The 15,340-nt window shown below is 50.3% G+C and overlaps 1 protein-coding gene across 4 annotated transcripts in view; it reads right to left on the bottom strand.

Moving 5' to 3' along the window:
* Ppp6r1 (protein phosphatase 6 regulatory subunit 1) overlaps window positions 1-11,936 on the bottom strand; it is a 31,293-nt gene extending 19,357 nt beyond the window's left edge. For all 4 annotated transcript variants that reach the window (XM_052712018.1, XM_052712017.1, XM_052712019.1 and 1 more), the window contains exons 1-16: window positions 11,704-11,936; window positions 8,031-8,217; window positions 7,808-7,945; window positions 7,662-7,727; window positions 6,994-7,106; window positions 6,786-6,899; window positions 6,362-6,524; window positions 6,120-6,272; window positions 5,901-6,035; window positions 5,129-5,193; window positions 4,900-5,015; window positions 4,720-4,805; window positions 4,519-4,608; window positions 4,343-4,440; window positions 1,466-1,523; window positions 1,208-1,380 (exon numbers count right to left, since the gene is read on the bottom strand). In XM_052712018.1, coding sequence (XP_052567978.1) covers window positions 1,208-1,380; window positions 1,466-1,523; window positions 4,343-4,440; window positions 4,519-4,608; window positions 4,720-4,805; window positions 4,900-5,015; window positions 5,129-5,193; window positions 5,901-6,035; window positions 6,120-6,272; window positions 6,362-6,524; window positions 6,786-6,899; window positions 6,994-7,106; window positions 7,662-7,727; window positions 7,808-7,945; window positions 8,031-8,217; window positions 11,704-11,930 — 1,982 coding nt within the window. In that variant the 5' untranslated portion in view covers window positions 11,931-11,936. The remainder of the gene's footprint in view (window positions 1-1,207; window positions 1,381-1,465; window positions 1,524-4,342; window positions 4,441-4,518; window positions 4,609-4,719; window positions 4,806-4,899; window positions 5,016-5,128; window positions 5,194-5,900; window positions 6,036-6,119; window positions 6,273-6,361; window positions 6,525-6,785; window positions 6,900-6,993; window positions 7,107-7,661; window positions 7,728-7,807; window positions 7,946-8,030; window positions 8,218-11,703) is intronic.
* Between the last annotated feature and the right edge of the window lie 3,404 nt (window positions 11,937-15,340).

Genomic DNA, 15,340 nt, shown 5'->3' with positions numbered 1-15,340 from the left:
CTGTTAAGGGAAATAAGCTAGAGTTTACAAAGACACAAAAAGAGGGCAGGCAGTTAGTAGGGAAGAGGGGAGGGGGAATAGAGAGGGTTAGAAAGGTTAATAACATACACTAAAATGTCATAATAAAAATCTACCATTTTGCACAAGGAATCTGTCCAAATGTCTATGCATGTGCATTCAAGCCAGCAAGATGGCTTAGTAAATAAAGACACCTGCCACCAAGTCTGACTACCTGAGTTCAATCTCTGGGGCCCAAACTGTGGAAGGAGAGGAGTGACTCCTGCAAGCTGTCTTTTGACACGCGCACACACACACACACAGACACACACACACACACACCCCGCAACCACACCCAGGCACTTGTGCACCCACACAATAAATAATAATAATAATAAATAAAAAAACCCACAGTAAAACTCTGGGTTGTGGCACACACACGTGTTCCTAGAGTCAGGAGGCTGCCTCAAAACATTCTAATGACAAGTACTTCAAATATAGGACCCTTCCCCTATACTGTATGATTATAAAGAGTGGGCACGATGTCATGGGCACTGCTGCATGGCAGAGAGGATAGCAGCCATGTAGGGCACGGAGGGAGGGAGGGGGTGGGTCCTGCTGCTGGCTCTAGATTCTGACTGAGTGCTTCCATCTGGCTGCAAACACTAGGTCTGTACATTTATCTGTATGCGCGCTACATATCAATTATAAAATTAACACAAATAACCGTTCTTCAGATCAAGTCATGAGGTAAAGCTTAGTGCTGCAGGCCATGCATTGGTGGTGTTCATCTCAGCAAAAGTTCTGACACGAATTAATTTGATCACACTGAGTATCAGACAAAAAAAAAAGGAAGAAAAAAATTATCTAGACAAAGCTGATAAACAATCTAATTTGAGAGGGGTTTCATCGTCTCTCATTCCAGAAAGAGGAGAAAGGGAAGCTTGTGTGGCACCATCTGAACTCAGGAGTACAGATGAATAATGGTGCCTTCTTCATTTTGTGCCTAACTTAATCTGAACTGAGTTTCTACTACTTGTGATTGAAACCACCCAACTAACACACAACACGCTGACTTTTCTCATCTCCAGCCTCAGTCCAACACATTTACAAACCTCTGCATTTGGTGTGTGTGAGTGTGTGTGTTTAAGTGTACATACATCCCCAAGCAGTGGGAACTTAGGAGGTAGGAGGGTGGAGGAAGACTCACCGGACACCAGGGGGCTGGCCTGCATGGGACACCCTCGCTGGCTGGCTGCCCTGCCAGGCACCATATTCTCCATCTGACTCTGCTGAGCCTTGGCCCTCCTCCTCCTCCTCTTCCTCATCATCGAACTGCTGGATCCGGTCCTTGTAGCATATCTCAAGCAGGTTGGCATTGGGCTGCAGCGCAGGGCAGGAGGACATGCTGTACTGCTTGTGACCCCTCTACCCTCTCACCCACCACCACAGGACAGGGAGCACTCACATTCTCATCATCAGCATTTAAGGAGAAGGTGATGTTGGCAGTCTTGTCAAATGGTGCACTGGGAAAAAGAGATGCAGTGAGACGTATTCTCACACAGCAACCCTCACTACTGTGCAAGTCACCTCCTCCCTAAGGTTCACAGCGTTCTGAGGTCACAGAAGGAAGTCAACCTAACGGACACATTCTCAGCACAATCACACTAAAGGGAAGTGTCCGCATCTCCTCCCTAAACATAAAAACACAGCTCCTGGGGCTGGAGAAGCGGCTCACTGGTCAAAAACACTTGGTGCTCTTGCAGAGGGCCTGGACTCAGTTCCCAGCACCCATGTGGTGGCTCATGACCATCCATAACTCCAATTCCTGGGGATTCTACGTCCTCGTCTGGACCCCGCAGGCACTGTATGCATGTGGTACACATACACACATGCAGGCAAAATCCATACACATAAGCTTAAAATAAATGTTAAGACAAAACAACACAGCTCCCTTCAGATGCTCAGAGACAGGGACTCAGGTGACCTGCCATGCAGGAACCTCTGCAGGATGGTCTGAATCCTGTCTGTCTGTGGAGTAGCCTCAGCGACTCACTTGGCACTTCTACATCTCATTTCATCATCTGTAAAATCAAGGGAACAGAATCTACCTGGAAGCGTGTTTTTGAGGATTTACCTACACCCTAGTTTGTAAAAGCTCACACATCCACCCATGTCTCCTGATAGCAGCAGCTCTGGCTGTGTCAATCTGCTGTTCATAACTACCATGCACCAAAGCAAACAACTCGAAGGCATCCGTAAGACACACCCTATCCCGCCACACTCTGGAAGGGGCTCCACCTACACCAGACACACCCTATCCCGCCACACTCTGGAAGGGGCTCCAACTACACCAGTACCATTCACTGCTACCAGAAACGTTGTCGCTTCCTGCCAGGGTCTGTGGCCTTGATCTGTGACCATCACCCTCTTTCTTGCAAGGATGCAAGTGCTAGTGGGAAGGGCACTGGGCCAGTAGCCCGCCCAGTCCTGGAAAACAGATGTCACTGGGAGCCAATTAGGCAAACTGCTTCAAGGAGGCCGTCCCAGCCAGACCCCACCAGAGGAAAGGTACCGGCTGTGGTAGCTGACACATGACCCCTGACCTTTGATAAGCCTACAGTATGTTCAAATGCTAACCATGGGAACATAACCATTTTTGAAGATTAAACAACACACTGCTGCCAGGGCCCCACCACTCCCAACCATGAGGGTGGGATACCAGTAAGAAGACTTAACTACCTGAACTACCCAGGAGGTGCTGCCGGCAGGGAGCGCCTCACAGTGGGCACGTGACAAGCCATCCATGTGTACCTCGCACTGTCCCAGTGCACAGGCATCTTTGTTCAACTCTCTCCCGGACAGCCCCACAGAAATGAAATGAAACCTGCACACCTCAAGTATCCACATGCTCTCTAAAAGAACTCATCAGCTTATTCTCCTCCTAGCAGAGCCTGTGACTTTTTGTCTTTTAGCCACTTTTTCAAGTTTTTGTTTTGAGATAGTGTCTCATGGAGCCTACCTAGACTAGTCCTGAACTTACTATAAAGCTGAGGATGACCTTGAACTCCTAATTCTCCTGCCTCTACTTCCCAAGTACTGGAATTACAAGAGTGTGCCACCACATCCGGCTTTTTGCTTTTTCTACTGAGATGCCTTTCTACCCTTACATGGTAAGAACACTCTATGCACAGATCCACATTGTGTACACAGGTTGGGGTTATTTCCCACGGGGCTGTCTCAGGTTCATGAATACTCAGCAGCAATCCATTCTTACAACCCCTCTACAAGGGAAGTGTCCTAAATTCCCCAAACCGAGGCGCTGAGGCTCTCAGCAAGTCCAGAGTGGAGCAGCCCAGCCAACTGCTGCCACACTGCACTGCCCCCCAGCAGACTTGGGGTCTCCCCAGCAGGACTGCAGAACACCTTCCCCTGACAATGTTGACTAGGTACCTTCCCTGCTCTAACCCTGAAGAGCTTCGTTTTCCTTGTAACTTATCTTGGTGGAAAAGCAGGAACAGAGCCTTGTCTCAAAAGTATAACTAGTTACCTAACTCCATCTACCAAGAAACCGGCCCCACTCCCATGAGGATGGAGTCAAGTTTCCACTTGAGCATCTTCCCCAAGGGACCAAATAAAGGCCTCTGACTAAAATAAGGCTAGACACTAAGCAGAGAAGCAGCAAACACAGGATTCCATGGCTGTACCTAAGCGGACATTGAAGCCACAGCAGACTGCTGTCCGCCACAATGCACCCAGAGATGTTCAGCGTAAGGACCCTGACAAGGCTCACAGTCTGGCTAATTCCCAGGACTTTGTCTCTGTGGGTGTATATAGCTGATAAGCTTGCTCAAAGGGCGGCAGCAAGTATTACAAAATGGGAGAACATCCAATGGGATAACATCCCAGACCACCACAAGTGATGACCCAGATGTCCACTCCATGCTCCCCAAGGCCAGCTCCTGCACCCAACTGCATAGTCTCAGAGTTCGGCCATCTGACAACCATGTTCTACTTTCCCTAGAAACATCAAGACTTCATCAAGACTGTCTTCTCTCACTCAGGCATCATTCCTACCATCCTCACCATCCTCACCATGAGGAATGTTCATGTCCCATTCTCACGACCTTCATTGTGGGAAGGGAAGGTAACTCCAGAGCTGGGTCTTAGGCCACAGCTGGGGTATGCCCAGAAACAGGCTGCTGGCTGTACCAATAGATAAACATTCAAGAAAAGATGCAAGACATATACCATCATGAGGTTAGGCAGCACTGTGACCACACAGGCAGCACAGTGGCACATGCGTCACAAGGCAGAGCCCCAGCTTCATACGAGAAACACTTACTTCACACTTTCCTCCTGCTCCCCGAATTCCTCATCATTAAAGCCAAAGTGGTCAATGAAGGCTGAGGTCATGCGTTGCATCTGGAAGTCCATGAAAGCCTACAAGAGTCATGGAGGTCAGGGCTGGAAGGGAGTTGCCCTTCCCAACTCCTCCCACCTCCACAGGCCCAGGTCCACCTGCTGCAATACAGCCTCCTCAGGGAAGTTGAACTCCTTGAGGCGGTCATCCTCGTCATCACTGGAGGAGTGCAGGTGGTGAGTGTTCACCTGGGACAGGATGATGGAGAGTACTCAGGGCCAGCTCAAGCCCCAAGACGAGGGCAAGGCAAGCAGCTGGAGGAGGTAGGGGCATGAGTGAGATACCAGATCAGGCCTCACCAGATCTACTGTGTTCTTCTTGTTGGTCTCAGCCAGGGGTCCTGACACAAAGGCTTCCCACCGCTGCTGCTGATCTTCTGGCAGCTCTGAGTACAGGAACAGGAGAGTGTGAGGTGGGAGAACCTGAGCTTCCAACACCCACCTCTGCAAGCTGCATCTCCAGCCAGCCCCAAGCCTCACCCTTTAGTAGCTGCCCCAGGTGTTCAGCATTGGGCCCCTGTTCTGCATTCTGCACCACGGCATTGGCCACCCGAGTCAGGTGGCCCATATAGCCTTTCCTTGGGCCCCCTCCAGACCTGGTTGAGAGTGGAGATCACAGCTGGGTGACAGGCCGGACGTCAGGGCTACCCAGGCCCCCAACCCATCCTCCCACTGCCCTATCACCCCACAGGAAGTGGCGAGTACTGACTGCACATGGTCGTTCTCCTCCCAGGACACCAGGATGCGCTCCACCAGGCGGCAGTGCTGAAGGAGCTGCAGGAGAGCAAAGAGGAGTTGGCTTGGGGATAGCTACACTCAGAGAACAGCAGCAGGGAAGGGCCTCTCCACAGCAAGCAAACTTCACCAGGCCCCAGGCCTGTAAGCAAGCAGAGGAAGAAAGGGTGGGAGCCAGTGCCTGGCTTGCTTTAAACGCCCGTTTTGATACAGGGTCTCATGTAGCCCAGGCTAGTCTTAAACTTTTTACTAGTCAAAGATGACTATAATCTTTTGATCCTCCCAAGTGCATCACCACACCTGCTTTGCTATGCTGTGCTAGGGACCATCCATAACTTCATGCATCCTAGGCATGCACTAACCAAATGAGCTACAGCCCAAGCCCTATTTTCTTTCCCCCTGAGATAGGATCTCACTATGTAGCCTAAGCTAGACACATAAGTTGAGATCTTCCTCTCCAGGTCTGGGATTAAGGTGTGGGCCACTGTACCTAGCATGAGTTTTTGACTTCTCACATGGAGTGTACACAGACACCCACAAGGCTCAGCCCCTCACTTGCTCCTAGTATCCCTACTCTCCACTGCCAAGTCACAGCATTCACTGGCCCTCAGTATATACCCATTTCTCCCCAACTGTGTATCCCACACCCATCCTAGGTACTGATGCTTCCAAGTGGGAGGCCTCTGGGATGGTATGTCCTAAGGTACCAGGTCCCCAGAGGGAGGGGAACATGAGCCCCAGCTTACATGTTTCAAGATAGGGTTTGGGACAGGTGTCTCAGAGCTGCTGTCTGGAGGGGGCCCGGAACTCAGCATGGCGCTCACACACACCTCCACTTGAGCATGCAGGAAGTTGTTGAATACATAGTGGAAGAAGAGGTCCTGAGGGAGTGAGGACAGGGGCTGATATCTGAAATGTTCTGCCCACATCTCCACCTCCCTGGCCCCTGATCCTATCCCTTGTACCAGTAAGGTGTTGGGCACATCCAGCACCAGGAGCTCCTGTGTCAAGGCAGCAGCGTTGGTACTCAGAGCACTGGCCAGGAGCTTGACCACATGTAACCTTGTGTTACCCAGTGGTGGGACCAGGCTGCCCCATGTCATCTGTAGAGGCTCCAGCTACACAGGAACAAGGGATGCTTAGTGCACACAGGGTACTTCTCTTCCACCCCCACTTCCCTCTAGAATCATAACAACCAGTCTCCCACCTTGGGAGGCTCAAGCAGGAGCTGATGGAAGCGGGCAAGCCGGGGACGCAGGGCATGCAAGGCACCCATACTGGATACTGCATTATCCAGGGCCCCCTGGGCCAGGAGCTCCAACTGCCCATCCATGCTGCTAAAGAAGTTGTTCATGGTCACAGAGTCAGACCTGTGGAGAGAGCAGGATGAAGGCACAGTGTGCCACACAGGCCACAAGAACAGGCCAGAGGAACACCACAGTCTTCTGCCCTGAACACCTGGAGTTCTTTGACAGGTCAGACAAGCAGGGCAGAGGTCAGGCCTGGCTGGGGAAGGACCATATATCTGACTACCCACATCTTTGCACAATGGCCATCTAGACCTTGAGGCTCTGAGGGAAGGACTGCAGATGCAGGCAGGGGCAGTGTGCTACCTCAAGCTGGCACCCTACCTTGGCCTCCTAGGCTCCAGGAGGGTCAGCAGCACTTGGATCCCACTGACAATGACGGACTGGCACTGCTCTCCCTCAAACATGTTACTCAGGAGCTGCTCAATGGTCTCTTGCCTGAGGGAAGGGGAGTCAGAGTAAAGGGTCGAGGGCCAGGACTCCCCAAGGACAGGTCCCCCCCTAGGCCTCAGCAATGGTCTTGCAAACCCACTTCTCCAAGGTGGCCAACAGCTGGTCTGGCTCCGGACTGTCCTGGCCTTGGATCATCTGCTCCCGGCTGAGGCGGATGATGTCACACAGGGACTGGGATGCATTGGAATGTTGCTGGGGAAGTGGAAACAAGTAAGGATGCAGCACAGGCTAACCATTTGCCACCAGCCCCTTTCAGACAGAAAAGAGCAGTCACACAGACACTGGGATGCATGCTATCACGAGGAAGTCAGTACCTAAAACCTCCAGAAAGGAGACATTGATGTATGCACATGCAACACTGCTCAACCACATACTCATTAACTGCTAAGTGGAAAACAAAGCTTGGTACAGCCACAACGTGGGGGATTTATTATTCCGCCATGAAAAGGAATGAGGCACTAACCCATGCTACAAGACTCCCTGCCAAGAAAGAGTCTCATGTAACCCAAGCTTACCCCAAACTTTCCAGGAAGCAAAGAATGTTCTTAAACTTCTCCTGCCTCCAGTCCCAGAGAACTGAGATTATAGGTGTGTACCGCTATACCTGGTTTGTGTGTTTCCCAGGGCTTCATGAATCCTAAGCAAGCTCTCTACCAACTAAGTCACATCCGCAGCACCCTTACCCGTCTTTTAAGGCACAAAGGGGATGTGGAACATAAGAGTTTGAGGAGGTCAGCCGGCACTCACATTGTCATCCTTTGATGGGTGGATCTGCTCAATTAGCCGCTGGACAATCTTTTCTTCGTTGAGCCACTGAAGGAAGAGGGTAAGTTCCTAAACCATATGCCAGCCCATCCCACTCCACCACGCCACCTCCTGAGTAGGCCCCTCACATTGAAGACATCCTGCCGCAATTGAGGCCGCTCCACACAAGTAAGCAGGCGCAACAGAAGGTCCATGATGGCCGAGGTGCCAATATGCCGCAGCAATAGGTCCACAAAGTCATCTTTCTTGCGCAGGAAGGACACAAGCTGGGGGCACAAGCTGTGTCATAGCACAGAGTTCTGACACCCACCCCCTCCCTACTTCTCACCCACATGTTGAGTCAGCAGGCACCTGGTCTGTCTTGCGATTGATGAGAATGCCCATGACCTTGCTGAAAAAGCTAGCAAGCAATGGGTTGAGGCTGTCACCACTCTGCAGGAAGCCATAGAGCCGGTTCAGGAGGGACTCATCCGCACCCAGGGCATCATTGATCTGGGGCACATCAGAGGTCAGGATCTCACAGGCTACACTAGGGTACCTAGGAAGTGAGTGCAGGATAGGTGTGGGTGCAGAGAGAAGGTGAAGGCCCCACCTTCATCCCCACATCCAGCACTGGGCTCAGGGGGTCCTGTGTCCAGGAAGGGAATCCAAAAGAGAAATCAAAGTCCCCTTCAATTTCTGTACCCTCCCCAGGTTTCCTTAATAACCCACTGAGGGTGCAGGAGTTATAGATCAGGGGCTAAGAGCACTTGATGCTCTTCCAGAGGACTTGGGTTTGATGCCTAGCACCTACATGGCAGCTCACAACCAACTGTAGTTGTGAGTCCAGTCCCAGGGGATCCAACAGCTTTGTCTGGCTTCCACCAGGACCAAACACTCATCATACACATCTGGTAACACAGATACACACACAGCCAAAACACTCATACACATAAAATAAATTTTAAAAATTAGCCAGGTGGTGGTGGTACACATCTTTAATCCCAGCACTCGGGGAAACAGAAGCAGGAGGATCTCTGTGAGTTTGAGGCCAACCTGGTCTACAGAGCAAGTTCCAGGACAGCCAAGGCTACCCAAAGAAACAAAAAATTACACCAGCCAGGCATGATGTCACACACCTTTTATCCCAGCATTTAGAAGGCATAGGAGGATCTCTGTGAGTTCAAGGCCAGTCTGGTCTACATAATGAGGTCCAGGACAGCCAGTGTTACACAGAGAAACTCTGTCTCAAAAAATAGAGAGAGAGCTAGAGAGATGACTCAAGCGGTTAAGAGCACTGTTGACTCTTCCAGAGGTCTTCAATTTAATTTCCAGCAACTACATAGCAGCTCACAACCATCTACAGTGGGATCTGATGCCCTCTATTGGCATTAAATTATACATGCAGATAGAGCACTATATATATAAAATCTTTATTAAAAAAAAAAAAGTAAAATAAAGAAAATCAAAATTAAAAACACAACAAAAATCTAGTGGGAACTCATTGTGGTGGTACATGCCTTTAATCCCAGTACTCAACAGGCTGTGAGCAGGTAGACCTCTAAGAAGAGTTCAAGGCCAGGCTGGTCTACATAATGAGTACCAAGACAGCCAGAGCTACAAAGAGAGACATTGTCTCAAAACAAAGAAAAACCCACTGGGGCTCCCTCCACCACAAAGTGACATCTGACTTGACCTTAGTCCTAAAACTCCTGCATTTCCTGATCCCTCCCACCACTAACTCCTATCTCTTCTAATGTCATGTCCAGTACCACATGCTGCTCCAGCTCAGGCTCTCTCTCCTTACCACCCTAACCCTGGTGTCATTTTCTAAACCTCCAACTCTTGCTCTTCTTCTCAGACACATTTACGTACTTGACATTCCAAGAGCTTCACTGCTCCGGTGCCACCCAAGGCCCCGTGACACTACAAATGCTCCAAGTATAGCCCCAAACTGTGGGGACCTGTGCCAAGAGCCCCCACCATCTAGAAAACCGACTCCTTAGTTTAGGGCAGGGACACCCAGAGCCAGCAGGGATGCCTCACTATCAGTCAACTCTCTATGCTGAGTCTACATCACAGCCCACTAGATGCAGGTTTAATGAGGGTGGATGGGCAGAGGGAAAAGCAAAGGAGAAGATGCCCAGTGGAATGAGCTGGCAAATGACAGACACCAGGAAGCAAGGGACACCCTACTGTTATAGACTCTGTCCCTCAGAAGTGCTATCAGAGGCAGCAAGACCAAATAGGCCACAGCTCTACAGCTGGTACTGCCTTGCAGCCCACACTACAAGAGGGAAATGAGCCGGGTGGTGGTGGTGGTGGTGGTGGTGGTGGTGGTGGCGGCGGCGGCGGCGGCGGCGGCGGCGGCGGCGGCGGCGGCGGCGGCGGCGGCGGCGCACGCCTTTAACCCCAGCACTCGGGAGGCAGAGACAGGCGGATCTCTGTGAGTTCGAGGCCAGCCTGGGCTACCAAGTGAGTTCCAGGAAAGGCAGAAAGCTACACAGAGAAACCCTGTCTCGAAAAACAAAAACAAAAAAAAAAAAAAGAGAGAGAAACAAAGTGGCAGCCCTCGCTGTCATCTGTCTGGCTCAAGGTTTCCAGGATGGGAAGACAGAAGGCGGCAGAGGCCAGCAGAGTGAACAGAAATTAGTAATCAAAAAATCTCAGATGAAAAGAAAGCAGTCTAGAGCCAGGGACTGCCTTAAACCACATGGAGCCCCACAGGCTGCATCACGACAGTATCTGCATCATGAATGCAGGAAGCCAAAGTCAATCCTGGCAGGATCTTGCTACTCTGGATCAAAGGAAAGACACCTTTTCTCGGGTTTAAATCAACCTCTGGGAAGCTATGCTGAGAAAAGCCAATGACACAACCAAATCAAAGGGAGACAGACCAGTAGCATGAGTTAAGAAGGATGGAGCATGTTATGAAGGAACAGAAGGAATCTGTGTGGTGATGGAAGTGCTCAGGATGGTGCGGTGGTTCAGACACAAAAGCTGATGCAGGTGACTAAGCCTGAACATACGCAGAAGAGTACAAGTCAAGTCAGGAAGCCTCCTTTCAACAGGGACTAGGCAGGTACCAAGCATGCTATGTCCACGTCACTATCCCAGTGTGAAGCTCTATAGAGTCGGGCAAAATATCACAGTTGGAAAAACAGCAACATATACTTGGGATCACTCAACTACTTCTTACAGCTGTGTTCAAGCCTACATCACCCTGACAAAAATCTTAATTGGTTGAAAACAAAGAGAAGGAGACTAGAGAGAAGGCTAGCAGTTAAGCATTTTTAAGACTTTCAGAGGGGTTGGTGGCGTCACACATCTTTAATCCCAGCAATAGGGAGGCAGAGGCAGGCAGATCCCTGGGACTTGTTGAGCCAGTAAGCTGAATTGGTTAGCTTCTGATTCCGCAGATCCTGTCTCAAAAATAAGGTGGAGGAGGTGAGCTGGCTCAGCAGGCAAAGGCCAAGCCTGAAAACCTAAGTTCAATCGCCAGAACTCACATGGTCAAAGGAGAGCCTGGAGAGACTGACTCTTGCATTTGTCCCTGAAAACACACACACAGACACACACACAGACACACACACACACACACACACACACACACACACACACACACACACACACAAGTCAAGCATGGTGAATGCATTGTATCTCAGCACTTGGAAGGGAGCAGGAAGATCAGGAATTCAAAGTGATCCTCAACACAGCAAGTTCAAAGTCAGTCTGGGCTACATGGGACCCTACCTCAAAAACAACAAAATGAAGACAAGAACAAACAAGAAAAAAGGTTAACAATGAAATGAAAGTGGGGAAACCTGGCTCCTTGTCGAGGTCTGAAGTGTGAATGGGACTTATCCCAAAGCCCATACTTGGTATGTCTAGCGAGTCTTATCATATAAAACTTTTAAAAGAATTGGACCATGGCGGGTATTCACTGGGTGAGCTGCGATCCTGTAAAGGCCTGACCCTCCCTGCCTCACCTCCTCATCCCCAGAGGTCAGTTACTGAGTACAGGGAGAGTGAAGGACTGACTCACTTGTAGCGTAGCCGCTCCTCACCACTGGCTGGGGGCTCCTGGGTGACCCAAGCCACCATGGCCTGCAGGTGGGATGGCTGCAGCAGGAAGTCCAGGAGCTTCCGGTTGACAACCTTGCACTCCTGCAGCACGTCCTCCTCGTCCAGAAGCTCTGGCAGGCTCAGGTCCTCCTTCTCCAGCAGTGTGTCCAGGTGAGAGCTTGTGTGCAGGTCAAACTTCCAAAACATGGCGCCCTGCAAGCATGGGCATAATCAATTTGTCACACACACCTAGCGACCTCTGATGGATAAGGCATAGCCACAGTAACCAAGCACAAACACCCCTTCCAGGCCCCAGAACAGACTCCACCCGAGTCTGCCTTGCACAGGAGCTCCACAGGTACAGCACATATGCTCAGCACTGTAACCAGCACCCAATCCTGCCAGGGAACCCAGAGCCCACCATCTCAGCCTCCGAAACGGCCTCCCCTGCAGTATAAGAAGTCACTTTCATTTTCAGCTTGAGGCCTGATGAAGTCCTCAGTGTGGACCATCCAGAGCCTGCAAGGAAAAGCTAAACGGCCTGCAGTGACCTTGGCCCACCCATGAGCCTGTATCCACTGTCCTGTATCTGAGCAAGGACATCATCTGAACTTCTGGCTTCAGATTCACTTTATTTGCTGAACAAACTCAAATGCTCTCGTGACCTCTAGCGCACAGCTGCTGCCCATCCCAGCAAATCACCCAAGGCTGCCTGGTGAGGTGTGGGGTGGTGGCAGCCGGGAGAGAGGAAGTATGCTCATCTCGAGGCTGTGGCTGTTGCCTAGACACCACACACACAAACACAGCCCAACTATACTCTCATCACCCCACGCCCAGGCCTGGGACAGGGAAGAAGAAAACTTGGGGTCCGGGCTCCTAGAACATGACAGCCACTAAGCAGGGCCCAAAGAAACCCATGATGATAAACAGTTCAGCAGGAGAATAACGTAGCTATCAAGCCCTGACTCCAATAACTAGCTGAGACCAGAATACCCTGGGTACTAACCAGCTGGCAGCACTGTCCTGAGTCCCTGGCCTGCACTAATGCCTTGCTCCTCTCAAGACAACAACAAAGTTCCAGCCACACAGACCATCAACAGACCCAGCCTGTGCTACCAGCAACTTACTCAACAACATGCACTGGGTACACAGCTCCAACAAGCCACAGCATCACATCACACAGGATGGAAAGAACTGAATCCCAGTAAGTTATGAGGCCTCCCAGGACAGCATCTGTGGAACATTTGCTACAATTAAGGCCTGACCACAACTTCTGCTCTTCACTTGTCTCCTGCTGGCTTGTCAACCACCCGAGAAGGCAGAGGCCACTGCTGCCCCAGGCACACTGGACGAAGCTAAGACAGAACAGTCCCAGCCAGGAGTGCCTACAATTTGGCACACACACACCAGACGCTCTCTGCCTAACTGATCTCCTCTTGCACAGACCTCACTATTTCCCAAGACCCTCTGACTGGCAACCTGAGTCTGGTCCTAGGGAGAAGAGCTCCTCCACCACAGCCAGTCAGCGAGAACTTTCTGAAGAGACGGTCGGAGCCCCATGGATTCCAGATGCTCTCCAGCACTGCTTGGAACCTACCCTACTTCCAGCCTTCTCCATGCTGCATCCTTCACTCGCCCTGGACACACTGCATCTCGTTCTGTTTCCAAAACACGCTAAGCCTTGGTCTCCCTCAGTGGGCTGTGCCAGTGCTAGCTTCTTCTCATTCTTCAGGGTCTCTTATTAAGCATTCTCCTTGCACAGGGGCTTTCCCAGCCTTGGTTCACTTGCTCTGACCTCTACAGAGCTCACTTACTGCTATCCAGGAAGAAGATGATCACACAATAACAAAAACAAGCCCTTGTAGCTACGTGTCCTGACAATAAAGACTGCAGGGCTGAAGACGACTCAGTGGTTTGGAGTACTTGCTCTTCCAGAGGACTCGGGTTCAATTCCCAGCACCCATATGGCAGCTCACAACTGTCTGTAACTTCAGTTCCTGGGGACTCAATGCCCTCTTCCGGCCTCCACAGGGACTAGGCACACATGCGGTGTACAGACATAAATAAAGACCAAACACTCGGGCTGGAGAGATGGCTCAGAGGTTAAGAGCATTGGCTGCTCTTCCAAAGGTCCTGAGTTCAATTCCCAGCAACCACATGTTGGCTCACAACCGTCTGTAATGAGATCTGGTGCCCTCTTCTGGCCTGCAGGGATACAGGCAGACAGAGCACTGTATACATAATTAATAAATAAAATCTTTTTTTTTAACAAACAACAAAAAAAACCAAACACTCATACACATAAAACTTAAAAATCTAAAAAATACAAAATAAAAAATTTAGACTACTCTTCCAAAGTCTTCCTCTGTTACTAAGAGCACATGGGATACTGCCTGACACAGAACCTTACCCTTTAGTTGTAAATGCTCACAAACATCAACTGAAAAGGCATACATATTGCCAAACCATGCCGTCACAAGGTTCCAGCCCCTGAGGCAGGAGACTGCCAGTCTGGGATTCATAAAGTAAAATCACTACCACCCCTTGGCTCCATTCCATCAAGGCCAAAGGGAGGAAGTCCAGGAGAAGGAGGTACAAGGTCACTCAAGGCAGGCTGGGAAGGGACAGGCTAGGCCCAGGGTCAATGCAGGTGCTGCGGGTGTTATCCTAGATGTGGGGTGGCGGTGAAGGAACGCCGCCTTCACAAGAAACACATGCTGTGCAGACCTTTCCTACTTCCTCACGTAAGGGCAATCTCACAGGCCAACCAAGCACCTGTCACAGACAACATTCACTGCAAAGGGGACTCACCAGCCTGGAAGAACATTCACAGACAGGAGGGGTGAGGCAGACACGTGTCCTGATCTGCGTATACCTAGGACTAGAATAATCTCAACGGGCAACCGCCACATTAATCATGACTGCTGACTTCCGGCTGAAGACCACGTGGTGGGAAGCAACAAGAAGTTCACCTCGGCGAACAAACGGGGAGCCTCTCCACAGGAGGCTGTTTCACATGGCAGTAAGGGGATTCTATGAAGCGTCCAGAACAGACAAACATCCACAGTGACTGAAAAGAGAGTACGAGTTTTAAGGAACTAGAGGAACTGGAATTGCTTAAGGGGACAGTTTCCTTTTGAGGTGATTTTTTTTTTTCTCTTAACATTTTAAAACTCAGCCAGGCACAATGGTGCATTCTTGTAATCTGAGCACTTGAGAGGCTGAGGCAGGAAGATCTAGATGTTTAAAATCAATTTTGACTACATAATGCGTTCAGCACCAGCCCCGTCTCCCAAAAAAAGTTAAAAAACTACGAGAAAAAAATAGCATGAAATAAAAATGATTGCGCCGATGGCTATACAAAGTTATGGATGTACTCAGAACCACTGACTTGTACTCTTTAAATGGATAAACTGGATGGCAAATAAATAATAAATATGTCAACAAAACCATTAATGCAGAAACAAAACCTGCCCAGGGCCACTATATTGAGGCCAGACCAGAGCCAACCAAGTACCTGCTGGCCTGAAGGAGGGAAGCTCACCAAAGCTGTGCCTGGAGAGCTCAAGCAGATTACCCTTCCCTCATCCCTCACTACCAACATCCTTGAGATAAGA

The sequence above is a fragment of the Peromyscus californicus genome, unplaced genomic scaffold (genome assembly GCF_007827085.1).
Source record: "Peromyscus californicus insignis strain IS unplaced genomic scaffold, ASM782708v3 Scaffold_4__1_contigs__length_199733344, whole genome shotgun sequence".
Taxonomy (NCBI): Eukaryota; Metazoa; Chordata; class Mammalia; order Rodentia; family Cricetidae; genus Peromyscus; species Peromyscus californicus.
This window is presented reverse-complemented; position numbering and strand designations above follow the sequence as displayed.